The sequence below is a fragment of the Pseudorca crassidens genome, chromosome 6 (genome assembly GCF_039906515.1).
Source record: "Pseudorca crassidens isolate mPseCra1 chromosome 6, mPseCra1.hap1, whole genome shotgun sequence".
NCBI classification, from domain to species: domain Eukaryota; kingdom Metazoa; phylum Chordata; class Mammalia; order Artiodactyla; family Delphinidae; genus Pseudorca; species Pseudorca crassidens.
Genome location: NC_090301.1, coordinates 58,375,982 through 58,390,074, shown reverse-complemented (window position 1 = coordinate 58,390,074; position 14,093 = coordinate 58,375,982). Strand labels below are relative to the sequence as shown.

Here is a 14,093-nt window from a genome sequence, read left to right as displayed (position 1 = left end):
GGTTCCGAGGAGTTCTCTCCCTCCCCACCGCCCCCTCCCCCGCGTCGTGTGCAAGCGGGGAGCTGGGTCGCGGCTCCTCCCCGAGTCGCGCCTGAAACTTCAAGGGCTAATGGTTGTGTGTTCCTGCCGTAATTAGGAGGCCACACCGCACTCGAACACTCCGTTAAAACAAATCTGTAAGTCATCCTCCCCGTCTCCGGGGACAGACCCGGGGAAAGGAGGCAGCTGGGACTGCTCGCGGCAGTGTCCTCCGCTGGGGGAGTGGCGTCGCTGTGAACCCCGGCCTCGGTCCTTCTAAGCTCTTCCTTAAAAAGAAGAGAAAAGGGCCAAAGAATGGGCACCTCGCCATCCATCGAACGAGCCAGGGGAGCCTGTGTCTTTGCTTGAAAAGTTTTCAGAATAAATCGCTCTGGTGGGTCTAAGCAGTGATGAAGAGAGGCTGGACCCGTGTTTTCTCCAGAACATTGCGATAATGTGAAGGATATGGAGTCGTCCTCCCCCCCACCCCTTTTCTTTTTCCTCTCCATATAAATCATTTGCATTGTTTAAGGTACATTGATCAATCTAATGGCTTGTAATAGGCTCCTAATTGCCACTTGCAGAGTTCTGAAGGCTCCGGTTTGAACGGGGAAGGTTCTCGATTCCAGACCAAGGAAGAGCACCACGATGACCAGGTCATCTGCAGTCTCAGAGTCTCAGGGGAGGGAGGAAAGGGGGCTTACTAGGGATATTTGCTATACCTTTTTTTCTTTCTTTCTTTCAAATTGCACTAATGAGCAAAGCCCAGGCTGTGATTTATTGATTAGTGTAGACAGGATGATTTTGCTTTTATCAGACAAGAAATCTTCCTTATTTGCATTCCTTGTGTCTGTATATAATACAGTAAAAAAATTCCTTAGCCACAAACCGCTCTTAGTCATACCTTTTCTTTTTATTTACTTATTTCTCACAGCGTCAGATTAGGAATTGTGATAGAAAATAATATGGGGGAGGCGGACACTGTTAAAGGAAGGAAGAAAAAGCCAAACTTTCTCCAGTATGGATGGAGTCCTGGACATATGCCTAAAGTCCTGTTTCACAACTTGCAGTTGTGCCTCCTTCAAACCCTGAAAGGAGGAGGGAGAGTTGGAAGTCTCTTCAAAGCCTGCGTATGAAAGAGTAAAACTGAGGAAACTGGTACCCTGGCTGGGAGAAGCTGATGAATGACCAGAATTCCCTGGCCTTTGGCTTTTTAAAAAATATTAGCTTAAGGTCTGAGTGAAAAGATTGCTTTAATATCTCCAAAGATGGTTCGATTAGAGTTCGCTGAGACACAAATGTGCTCCATTTTGGTAGAAATGCCCTAAAAGAGAAGGAGGAAGCCAACAGTGAATGGCACATTTGCTTAGGTCTAATACCCTTCTGTGGTAGTTGGTGAGGGAGGGAGGAAGGTAAAACCCCAAGCCGAATAGGCCCCCCGTAGTTTCCAAGCAAGGCAGTAAACAAATCTATGATGCTTGTCGAATAATCTTCCAATAATTGCAGTCATTAAAATCATCACACAGTCTACAGTCACCTTCCTTCCTTTGACACACCAGAGTCTTTCCTTTAATTGTTCATGCATTTTTGGCTCAGATAAACAGATCAAGGCAGGCTTAAAATATATGGCCCAGATACATCTAGCAGCAGAAAATTAGTTGTGTAGCAAATGTTTGGAGTGTACTTAATAGACTAAGCGTTTTCAGTTTCTCCAGTAGACCTTATAGACAAAACGGATTTGCATCTCCTGCCATCTCTAAATAGCAGTAACACTTCTGAGATGGAGAAAAGATGAAAGTTCCAATGGCCTGGTGATCCTTCCTGGCTCTTTTATTTGCAAGGGCTGGGATGGAATGAGGGTGTTATAGAACAAATACTAAATGAAAGCTCAATGGAAATTGTGGGAGAGTTCCTCAGTTTTCAATTTATTTTCTCCACCCAGATGATCTCAAGGCTAGTGCTTTTAAAAATATAGATATGTTAACTATAAAAGATTCCCTTGTAATCAAAAGCTGCATTTCATTTTCACCCATAACTGACAAACTCCAACTGCGGAAAAGACTCATTGGACTCAACAGGCGCTATGGTCTGTATTGGCTTCCTCAGCCCCTGCTCATGGCAGGTGACTGTGGTACACAAGGGCAGCTTTTCGTGTGTGTGGTTTTTTTGTTTTGTTTTTTAACTCATTATTAATGTATCTCCCCAAATCCCACACTGTGCTGACCTGATAATCACTGCTGTAGTGTAGATCATGCAAATGAAAAGCATAATTAATCGCGCAAATTATCCAGAAAGGGAGAGCGGTGGCTAAGCAAATAAATAAAGGCATGCGGGAGGAGGACAGGTCAGATAAATGCTTTTTACGGGCTCCTCTCCCTGGCTTCTCCTTTCCCTGCTCCCGGGCACCCAGGTCCTGGTGGCCGAGGCTTTGACAGCAGCTAGCAGAGCCCAGGTGAGAACCTTCGGTTCCTCCTCCCCTCTCGCCCACATCCTCTAGTCTCCCCAACTCTACCTCACCCCACCCCTGTGCAGTATATCCGCTGCTCAACTCTGCGACTGGCCAAAGCCCCTGGGAGACTGGGCAGCCACCTAATATTTCGAGTTATTCAGAAGATAACTGTTCCTCCCCCGTCTCCCTGTGCATCAGGGAGAAGCTTTTTTTTTTTTTTTTTCCTGTGGCGTAGGAGCTCCAATCCTTCGGATCCGCGCTAATGACGGAATTGTTTCCCCGGTTTTGCCCACTAAATGCAGCAACTTGAGCAGTTGCTCAGATCAAAGCTCTCGGGAGAGGCAGGATGGGGGAAACAATATTTGTTCAAAGGAAGTGAACTCTTTCCTTTAATTACCCCATTCTTCTTTATTAGGATTCCTATTGAAATTTTTTGTAAAAAAATTATGTTGATTTAACCATAGTGTATTTACGATGTAAATATATTCCAAGATGAAAACGTCATGGATCAATTGTAAAGGACCCGGATACATAATTTTAAAAAATCAGTTTCAGTGTATATGAGGTTCTCACCCCACTTTCGCTGCTCAGTCAGATTTGTTTATGCAGAATCGACATTTAATAGTGCTAATTGCACTCCAGTTAAATTGCCCTGATTGCAGAAAGGGAAGCAATTTTCGTGCTCTCTGTCTGGGTTTGGAAGAAATTGTTTTATATTCACCTCTTTATAAAGAAGTGGAGATAAGGCACCGGGGCCTTTGCACAAATTGCACTTAGAGGCTGACTGGCAGCATTCAGGCGCTATAATAGAGCATTATTTGGCCGTTTTGAATAATGTAAAGCGTTTGCTGAAAGCTATTCTCCTGAAAATTGCTTTAACTTTTAAAAGGGTGATGATTCACTCCAAACCAGGCCTTTGTTACACTGTCATTATTTCCCCAAATGTTTTAACAGTCAGCTCAACACTTCAGCATAACACATTGATCTTTGTTTAAAAACTAGATTTTTTAGAGAATGAAAAAAACTGTCACACACACACACACACACACACACACACACACACACACACAAACTGGACTTCTTCTGAAAGATTTCCATGGGGGCCCCACTTTAGAGTTGAAGTGCCCGGAGCGTCTGCCTGCGATCGTTTGGAAGATTTCCTAACTTTTATTGTGATCCGGTGATGTGTATCTAAAGGAATATCCGAGTGCCCACGTAGAGAGCCTGACAGCTGGAACTACACTGAAAACGGAGGGAGGGGGAGGGGGAGGGGAAAGGAGGAAGAAGAGGAGGAGAAGAGACAGGCAACCAAGGCGCCGGGAGCCCGAGGTGCCAGCGTGAATTGTTTTAAATGGTTGACTTGAAAATGTCACGAGTGCTAAATGGCTTTTCGGATTGTCTTATTTATTACTTTGTCAGGTTTCCTTAAGGAGAGCGTGTGTTGGGGGTGAGGGAGGATGTGGATGGGGAAAACCTCCGCGCTTCTCCTCGGGGCTGCACTGGGTGAGTCGGCAACGCCTGGCTGCCACTTAACAATCCCTCTATTAGTAAATCGACGCGAAGACTCTACGCGAAGCCGAGCAACAGTCTGACCTTCCAGGGCAGAAGTCACCTGTTGGGAAGGGCTCCCGGGTCCCACTGCCGGGCTTTCTGGCTCTTCCGGGCTGCTTGGACTCCCCCTCACCCCTCCACCCCGAGTGTCCCGGGGGCTTTTCACACCTTTCCCCCCCGCTTCCCCCGCCGATTGCTACCACAACCCCCCAGGGCACAGAGTTTCATTATAGCCGCGCCGGTCTTCTCACTCTCTCCCCTTTCTCTGTCATACGTGCCTCGGTGCTTTCGCCACCTTAGATCAAAGTGCGGGGGGAGGCATTTTGAGCAAAGATATTCTAACGACTAGCAAAGAAAGCAACCCAGATAGCCTTCTCCACCTACGGAGTGCTCCGGGATACACGCCGGCTCCATCTCAGTGCCGAGAGAAGAGCCACGGTGGTCGCACTCTTGCGCCAAGAGATATTGCAAAAGAAGGAAGAAAACGCTGGGGGCATAGTTCCATGTCCTCCTCACATGCTCCCCCTCCTCAACAACTCGCCTTTTGCACCCAAGCATCTGAGGTTCGTGGTTTAAAATGTCTTTGAAAGCAGGTTGTGGGCTTTCAGGAGAATGTGGTACATTAAAACCAGTACCCAGGTCTGTCGAGGGCACTGGTATTTCTGGTTCAAAAGCTGCCCCTGGCTGCCCTGAAGAAGAAAGAGAAAGGGAGACCCAGAAAGAAGAAAAACAGCTCAGCGGGTGCCGAGGGGCTCCAGGACGCTCAGTTGTCCGTCCGAGGACGTGTCTCCTCACACCGACAGGATCCGGAGAGGACTTCAGGATGCTTCCAGACTGCAAAATGTGGAGGCGCCCACGTGTGGCCTCGTCCCAGGCACTCGTGGACAGAGGTCCGGGAGAGAATCTCCCTGAGCACGTCCACGAAAGCAGGGCTAGGGGCGAGCCCACTTCTCAACCCGGCTTCCTTGCCCTGCAAAGCAGCCTCTAGGCCTAGGCGGTCTGGAGTGGGAGTGGGCTGGAGCTGGGGCAAGAAAACTCGCTTCCAGGCTGAAACGTGACATGCAAATTTTCACCGGGTTAAACAAACAGCCTAGCAAGCTTCAGCTTCAGCGGGGGGGCTATGGGGGCGGACGCGGCTCGCGCGGGTCTGTGTTTCCAAAGTCGTTACATTGTGAAAATAAGCAGCTTCGTGCAGCGTGTTGTATGGGCTGATGCTTCCCACCCCCACGCCAGCCCCCAGCGAAACCCGGCAGACAGCACGTCCCACTGTTTAGTCATATTTGACAACTGGGTTAGCCTGGTATCTAGCCGCTGGCGAAACGGTACAAAGGGTGCCCGTAATTACCACTAGAAGCTTCTGGTGTGAGTGGCACTTGTATTACCCCCCGGGTCAGAGGCCAGAGCGACAATTAGGAAGTCACTTAGGCCGCTAAGGGAAATGGCGGGATGCGGGAGGCTCCAGGCCCTCCCAGCAAGTCTGTGGGTGTAGACCTGGACGGAGAGGCCTATTTCTCTCCTCTCGGAGGAGCTGTCCCTTCGCCCCCTTCTCTTCAATGTGACTCTGAGAGTAAAACTGAATCCAGTGGGAATAAGGAACTAGGTAGATAAATGACAATGATAAAATCGCAAGCGAGAATGATGGATTCCAGCTGAAGTTGTGCTCCGCGGGTGAGAGCCTGGACACACAAAGTGAGCGTTGACATTTTCGTCTCCACTTGGGTCTTGCTGGTGCGGCCTCAGCCTCGGGCCCCCTCCCCTCCTGCCTCCTTTCCCACAAGTGGAGAGTCGAGGACTGTCCGTCTTAACTTGCATCATCTCGGGGAGGTTCGGGGGGCTTGTGGCTCGGTCTCAACGATAGTTAAACCTGGCTTGGTGCGTGTGTGTAAATTTTTAATTGCGCTGTAATTTCTTCAATCTCTAGCCCGCGACCCCCCCCCCCCCCCCCCGCCAGCCGCGGTGACTGGCACGCGCCAGGAGCCCGGGCTCGGGCCCCTCGGCGCGTCTGATTGGCTGCGGGGCAGCTCCAGTCTGCTCTGCCTGCGCCCTCATTGGGTGAGAGGCGCCGCCAGCGGCACTTCAAAGCGGGTGCTCCTAGCACTTAGGCTGAGTTTAGCCGGCGGGAGCCCGGAGTCCGCTCGGCGCGAGCGCGGGGACACGGGAGCCGTGCGGTACCCGAACAGTTCTCCCGAGCAGCCGCCAGGTTCAGCCCCGCTCCCGGCCCCGCCGCGCCGCCCAGGGACCTGCTATGGCCACGTCTATACTTGGGGTAAGTCGGAAGTGCGGCATTTGCTTGTTTTAACTGGAGTAATTTTTCGTTATGGCTTCTCCGGGTCCGCGGCTCTGGAGAAACTGTTGCTGCCCGACTGCAGCCTCAGCTTCTTTTAGCACTTTCCACATTTCCAGGACTGATTCTTCCCAAGTTATTGGAACCCAGGAGGTGTCTTTGTAAGAAAAGGATTTGTTAAGCAAGTCCTTTTAATATTCGGTTTTAGAGGTTTCTTTTCTGCCCCTCGTGATTTATACCCCATCCCCCCTTGCTTCGGGGATTGTTGCAATTACGCGACATTGGTGTTTCCAGAAAACAGCGTTAATTGTTTTGCAGTCCATGTAGTCACGTTAACAAACATTTACACTTTTGCGGATCCCCAGTTTGTCTGTGACTCTGAAATCCATCGCGGGGGTCGCTTCTACTCGGACTTCTTCTTTTCGTAATTGTGTGTATATGTGTGTGTGTGTGTGTGTGTGTGTGTAAACATTTAAAATGTTTTCTGTTAAAAAGTCAAGTCCTAGCCACCCTTGGGAAGAGTGCCCCAAGTTTCCCCCACCCCCGGGTCGCTATTTCGGCCGCCTCTGCCCTCACCTGGCGTTTGTTGTCGATGTGTTTACCTCCGTGCTTCACCCCGAAGGGCGATTTGGGGGCTCCTGTGAGACGAGCGGGCTTATGGCGAACGGAAGGCGAGCGACTCGAGTCCGGTTTGGGGCAGGGTTTGCAGCGACTGAGGCGGGGAGAACCGAGACAGCTTTGATTTGTAGTCCCACTGAAGAACAAATTTCCAGCGCCGGGACCCTCGCCCTTGTGATCGCCTCTGCCCCGCGCGGGGTGCGGTGCATCCTCGGCGAGCGTGCGGGGAGGAGGCGCGAGCCGGGGAGCCACGACCCCCCGGGACCAGCCGCGGGAGGACGAGGCTGCTCACGGGTGCACTCTGTGTCTTCCTCCCACTTGTTCCTGCCCTCCTCCTCCTTGCTCCCTCCCCCACCCCACCCACTCTAGGAAGAGCCGCGCTTCGGAACGACCCCGTTGGCCATGCTGGCGGCGACCTGCAACAAGATCGGCAACACGAGCCCGCTGACGACGCTGCCGGAGTCGAGCGCTTTCGCCAAGGGCGGCTTCCATCCCTGGAAGCGCTCCTCGTCCAGCTGCAACCTCGGCTCCAGCCTCTCGGGCTTCGCCGTGGCCACCGGCGGCCGCGGCTCAGGCGGCCTGGCGGGCGGCTCTGGCGCAGCCAACAGCGCCTTCTGCTTGGCCTCCACGTCCCCCACGTCGTCCGCTTTCAGCAGCGACTACGGCGGCCTCTTCTCCAACTCGGCGGCGGCCGCGGCGGCGGCGGCCGGGGTGTCCCCGCAAGAGGCGGGCGGCCAGTCGGCCTTCATCTCCAAGGTGCACACGACGGCGGCCGACGGCCTGTACCCGCGCGTGGGCATGGCGCACCCGTACGAGTCGTGGTACAAGTCAGGCTTCCACTCAACGCTGGCGGCGGGCGAGGTGACCAACGGCGCGGCGTCGTCGTGGTGGGACGTGCACAGCAGCCCAGGCTCGTGGCTGGAGGTGCAGAACCCCGCTGGGGGGCTCCAGAGCTCGCTGCACTCGGGCGCCCCCCAGGCCTCGCTGCACTCGCAGCTCGGCACCTACAATCCCGACTTCAGCTCGCTCACGCACTCGGCCTTCAGCTCCACGGGCCTCGGCTCCTCGGCCGCCGCCGCCTCGCACTTGCTCTCCACCAGCCAGCACCTGCTGGCCCAGGACGGCTTCAAGCCGGTGCTGCCCTCCTACTCGGACTCCAGCGCCGCCGTGGCGGCCGCCGCAGCCAGCGCCATGATCTCGGGCGCCGCGGCCGCCGCCGCCGGGGGGAGCTCGGCGCGCTCGGCCCGCCGCTACTCCGGCCGCGCCACCTGCGACTGCCCCAATTGCCAGGAGGCGGAGCGGCTGGGCCCGGCCGGGGCGAGTCTGCGGCGCAAGGGCCTGCACAGCTGCCACATCCCGGGCTGCGGCAAGGTGTACGGCAAGACGTCGCACCTGAAGGCGCACCTGCGCTGGCACACGGGCGAGCGGCCCTTCGTGTGCAACTGGCTTTTCTGCGGCAAGCGCTTCACGCGCTCGGACGAGCTGCAGCGGCACCTGCGGACTCACACGGGCGAGAAGCGCTTCGCCTGTCCGGTGTGCAATAAGCGCTTCATGCGCAGCGACCACCTGAGCAAACACATTAAGACGCACAACGGGGGCGGCGGGGGCAAAAAGGGCAGCGACAGTGACACGGACGCCAGCAACCTGGAGACGCCCCGCTCCGAGTCCCCCGACCTCATCCTGCACGACTCCGGCGTCAGTGCCGCCCGGGCGGCGGCGGCGGCGGCTGCAGCGGCGGCGGCGGCGGCCTCGGCAGGAGGCAAGGAAGCCGCGTCTGGCCCCAACGACTCTTAGAGGCCGGGCGAGAGGCGCGAGCGAGCGAGTAGAGACAGCGCGAGCGAGCGAGAGGTTCGGAGGGCGAGCGGGGTATGGACGGGCGGGAGCTCCACGGCCGCCCCCGGGCCGGCGCGAGGTAGAGCGGCATCCGGCTCGCGGGCCGCCGCTTGCCTGCCACGCTAGGAGCTCCCCTCTGCTGCCCGAGCCCAGACGAGAATCAAACGCGTGGTCCAGGAACAAAAGCGAAGCATCTTTCGACACAACACTTTAAAAAGCTGCACGCACAGACACACACACACACCGGAGACCTACAACCACAAGCACGCACACTCGAGCGCGCGCACACACACTTACCACTCGCACAAACTTCTCGAGCGAAGAGCAATACACAGAAACGCTCCGTCCTCCCCCACCGCCCACCCCCTTCCACCACCCTTCTCTGTCCTTTTTTCCAAAAGCAAGTCACCATCCTGCAAAGGACTGTCAGAACATTTGAAAACAAACGGGACCTATAAAAACAGACCCTTTGCGTGGATTATATTATATATAAAATGCTCCAAGTCCTGCTTGATATCTACTTACAATAAGACTTTTTTTTCTTATAAAAGGAAGCATCAAAAAAGGCCGAAGGTGAGAAATTAAACTGGAAGTCTAGTGACAGTTTCTCTGTATTTCATAACATCTGTATAAATAGGGTTCAGAAGGTTGTGTTCTCTTTTATTTTCTTGTAAATGTTCATTCGAATAGAGTTTTTTTGGTGAATTCCTGAAATTCAGGGAGTTTTTTTTTTAATTTTCTGATGCACTTTGTGAAAGTCAGTATATATGTAAAAGATATTTAAAATGTTGAGTTATCATTTCACTCACAAACACGTAAGTTAAGGTCATCTAAAGAAATTAAATGCGTTTATCTGTATGAAGAAAATCGTGACATCATATTTTCACTTTGGTATTATTAAAGGACTCTGAACAATACACTTTCTTTTTTTTTTTTGATCCTGTTACCCCCTCAATAACCTTTAAGTGGGCCGACTTTTTTTTGTTGGGAAAAAAATCCCTTAAGTTAGTTTTAGGTGATGTGAGGTTTATGTGAGTTATAAAAGCGATACGTTTTTGAGAAGTGAGAATTATTTATTTGTATATATACAAATTATTTATTTGTATATTAACAGCGTAAATTAAATTAGGTTATAAGAAGGTGTAGTTGTATTACTAAACGAGAGAGCTCTCAAAAGGTGACATTTTAAAACTCTGGAGCCCCTTCAAAAAAGCAAAGGTCCTTGGCAGCTTTAACTGGGGAGGTGCCTACCCCTCCCGGAGGGGTCTGACGAAACTCCAGTGGGTTTGTTTGTAAAGCGGTTTTAAAACAATCTTTGAAAGGAAAAAGCTTTTTAAAAGAAGTCGTAGCTCCCAAGACCCTCTACGTTGGGAGGTGACTCAGGGGAATAAATCGCTAGAGTCAATACCCCGGAAAAGACATTTCATGCCTAAATGAAAATCTTGTTAAATGTTATTAATTTTGACTTAGAGCACACAGCAGCCCCCTGTGCCTTGTATTCCCTTATTAGGGATTCATGTCTTATCAAATATCTAATTAATCTCCTAGACATCATTTGTTCTGGCCAACTTTATCTCAGCTGGTCCACGGGGAAAACTCCAAATATTCTCCGTGACAAAGCTCCCTTGAAGATCTTTTTAATTGTCTAAATTAACTGCACCAAATTTGCATGTCAAACGGTAAAGGGCAACCTGAGATAAAATGTAAACGTTTTAAAAGCCCCCAAACTAAGCACTTGATTTGATAACTAGGCTTTTTAATGTTATGGAAGACAACTGCTCCTTTCCTTTTCAAAGACGGCTGATCTATGCAAATAGTGAATTGGAAATGCCTAGGTCCCCGCGCCGTCAAATGGCCCTCGCAGGTTATTTGAATATCAGTGGCGCTGCTTCTGAAAAGGTTCAAGGATGCTCTCTGACTTCTTTGTGATTACTCAGTGCGGCGTCTTATTCTGAAGAAAAAAAACTCAGGAATAATTAAAGGCTGGGATCAGGCCTGGGAACACATTTGGGACAGGAATCTCATTTAGACAGTCTCTTTCAAAATAAGGCACAGTTAAATTGACCAGAAGGCAATTATTGAAATGAAAATTATTTTCACTCTCTTTGTCTTCTGACCACCAACTTAACAGCCCCAGTTTAAAAAAGAGGGAGAAGAGAGGGAGAGACGAAAAGAAAATTGGTAAATGAGATAATTTCCCAATTCGAAAAAATGTTAGTTTAGAAAATAAAGTACATATTTACAGAATAAAAATATTTCTAAAAAGCTCCCCACACAATAGGAAATGCAAGTAAAGTCAGCCGCAGTGGGGGGGAATTTTTTTATTATTATGACTGCCTTGGGAACTTGAATGAATGTTTTTATTTTTATGGGGGAAAAATAAATTGTTGTTATTAATAGTCAACAAAATTTTTCTCGCAAACTGCAGTGAAAAGCCAATTAGCAAAGTAGCGGTAAAACGTACAGCGAAGGTCCCCAGAGGGGCGTTTGCAGCGTGGCGCTGGGTGGCTTCTTCCCGCTCCTCCTTCTTGCTGTCCCCGCAGCCTCGGCTGCCCCTCTCTTCCTCGAGTGTTTCTTTTCTTTGGCCATTTTCGCTCCCCGCTCAAACAGTTTATCACCGGGCGCCCCAGCCCACACTCCTCGCGCCTCTGGTCCAGGTCTGGCCTGGAGCAGCTGGCCAGGGGGACGTTCACCCTGGGGGCTCGAGGCCGAGGTGCTGGAGGCCGGGAGGGTGCCCGGCGTGTTTGGGGGCTGAGGGCGGGCGGCGCGGAGGTGAGGGTGTGGTGGGGTCTCCCGAGGAATGAGGGCGCCCGGGCGTCTGTCCCAGGCAGCTTTGTTTCTCGTGGATAATAAAAGCAGATCAAAGGGCCTGGCCGTGCAGGTCCCGCTCGCCGCGCGGCTCCCTCCGCAGCCCAGTGATCAAGGCCTCTGCGCGCTGCCTCCGCCCCGCGGGTCAGCCGACGTCCATCACCGCGGCTTCCGGGAACGGCGGGCGGCGGCCGGGCCCGAGCGTCCAGTCGGGGGGTGGGCAGAGCTCGCGGAACCTGCACGCGGAGGGAGCGGGCCCCTGCCCCCAGCCGAAACCAGCAGGCAAGGCAGACCCCCGCGCTCCTACCCAACCCCCAGCCCCAGGGGGCTCTGGGGGGCGCGGGTATACCTTGTCTTGAGCGGGCAGCCACCCGCTGCGGCCGAGCAAATTGGAGAGAGCGTGCGTGGGAGGAGAGTCCACGAACCCGGGAAGAGTTCGGTCTCCACCCGAGGTGGAGCCGCGTCTCCCCTGGGCCACCTGGGGGCTACGGGGCCCGGGCCAATCTGGCTCCTGGGCCCGGGAGAAACGGGAGGCCGCGGCCAGGGGTCGGGGCGCAGACAGGGGCTGCTGCTCGGAGGCCGGTGTGGGGCGAGGGGCGCAGACAGGGGTCCTGAGTCCGCTCAGGCCCGGGTGAGGGGAAATGCGATTTCGTTTCAGCCGGTTTCTCCCAGCGTTTCCTGTGCTGTAGTTTCCTGCGTAGTAGAGGAACGAAGACCAAGTTTTCCTCGACTCTTCGCCTAGCCAGCGCCGATCCACACCCTCCCCCGGCGATTTCCTTTTCTGGCTTTACATTTTCCCCCGCGGAGTGAATTGGATCCTACCTGATGAAGGGGGGAAAAAAGAAAGAAAAAAGAAAGAAAAAAGAAAGAAAGATTTTTCTTTCCTCAAGGAGGGAAAACAACATTAGTTTGACACGATTAGATGGTGCACCTGAGCGGCTTGTCTGGACATTCCGTCAAATCATTATAAGTCGTGTAAAATTGAATTTCTTTTTATTCAGATGGAAACTTTATTTGTTTTAACTCTAATCTTATTTGCATCTATTATCTGTATTCACCAAGGCTCTCTCCCACTACAAAAATGCAGATGAAGTAAATCTTACATAAATCCCGCCCATTTGTGTAATTGGTATACTAAGTGTTTATTTTAAGTGAGAATAATTTAGCTACAAATTTTCTTAAGGAATAACATTCTTAACACATTAAAAAAACTGAAAACTCTGATTTGCTTTTATGTTTGACAGTCGCTCTTGATTCCCTTAAGAGGAGCTTGGCGAGTGCGGCTCGCTGGCGCCATCTAGAGCTCCGGGCCGGGAAGGCCGCGCTGTCCGCCCTTGCTCGCCGCTTCGAGCGCGGGGAGTCGGCGTTTGCCGCGAGCTGCAGCAACCCAGCGAATCGAGCAAAGAAAAGCGAGTTTTTGTGCTTCGTGGGGGACAAGCCCCGCTACTGGGCGGCACTGCTTAGTAATGGCCGGTATTAAATGCTCCCAGACAAAGGAAGTCTTTTCTGGAACTTGCTAACTGAAAATCCAAACGAAACAATATAACGCCCTGCTTGGCCCTAGTCTTAGAATTGGCGCATTTAGCATTTCCTTCAAGGCAACTTTAGGGTCTTCCAACTTGGAGGTGAGCACGCTGGGCGCTGTTGGCGGCGACGTGAACCCCGGCATGGGGACCCGGCCGTGGCTGCAGCGCCCCTGCGCTCTTCCCCCAACTACCCGGATCTGAAGGCTCCCGGTCGGCGGGACCCACGTGGGTTATCTGGGACCGACCGAACCAAGCTGATTAAACCAGGCAAGCAGACCGTCCCAGGTCCCCAGGCGCCCCCTGTGAAGGGGAGGAAGCGAGGGACCTGCAGTTTTCTCCGGCCTGGACCCGGGGATGGCCGAAGCAGCCTCCTGCCTCGCCTCTGTCCTCCAGGCGCCGTCCCGCCCGAGTCGGGTGCTGGGGGCTGCTGGGCAGGCCGGGGCCCTGCGGGGAGCGCAGGGCCCCCTAGGGCTGCCAGAAGTCCCGAAACCCCTGACCCCAGACGCTTGCGAAGGGTCCGCACTCCCTGCTGGCGCAAACTGACCCCTTTGGCCCCCACCTTTTCCCTTTGAAACCCAAATCTAAAATCGGGTAACACTTGGGGGCGTTGATCAATTTTCTCTCCACTCTGCCTCGCCCTCCTCCCGCCGCCCCTTTCCCTCCTCTTCCTAGTCCACTACCCAACCCCGCGTCTTCAGACGTCGTGCAGTGGCTTCTTCCCCTCCTTTCTTGTCCCCCACCCTCCCCGCACGTTTATTGTATTTTAATCTTGAAAGCTACATCTCCAAATCCCGCGCCAGAGGCCGCAGAGGCGCCGGAGCCCGCAGCAGCTAGAGCCGGCCCAGGCGCTGGGGCGCCGGGCTCCCCGATCTCGCGCCAGGGAAACGCCGTGCATTTCCGGGAACTCGCAGCCACCTTTGCAGCCGGTAACTCGGTTGGGTTTGTATTTGCTGTTTTAATACAAACCCCGCCGCACTGCCTGTTTCAAAAAGATGTGCTAATTACT

General features: G+C 52.8%; 1 protein-coding gene across 2 annotated transcripts; it reads left to right on the top strand.

Moving 5' to 3' along the window:
• Nucleotides 1–3: 3 nt before the first annotated feature.
• SP9 (Sp9 transcription factor) lies at nt 4–9,660 on the top strand. Of its 2 annotated transcripts, none has more exons than XM_067739881.1 (2): nt 4–176; nt 7,290–9,660. In XM_067739881.1, exon 2 carries the CDS (start codon nt 7,323–7,325, stop codon nt 8,712–8,714), a length of 1,392 nt encoding a protein of 463 aa, XP_067595982.1. In that variant the 5' UTR covers nt 4–176; nt 7,290–7,322; the 3' UTR covers nt 8,715–9,660. The 2 variants fall into 2 exon arrangements, with proteins under 2 accessions (XP_067595982.1, XP_067595980.1); XM_067739879.1 differs by lacking the exon at nt 4–176 and adding an exon at nt 6,142–6,284.
• The last annotated feature ends 4,433 nt before the right edge of the window (nt 9,661–14,093 follow it).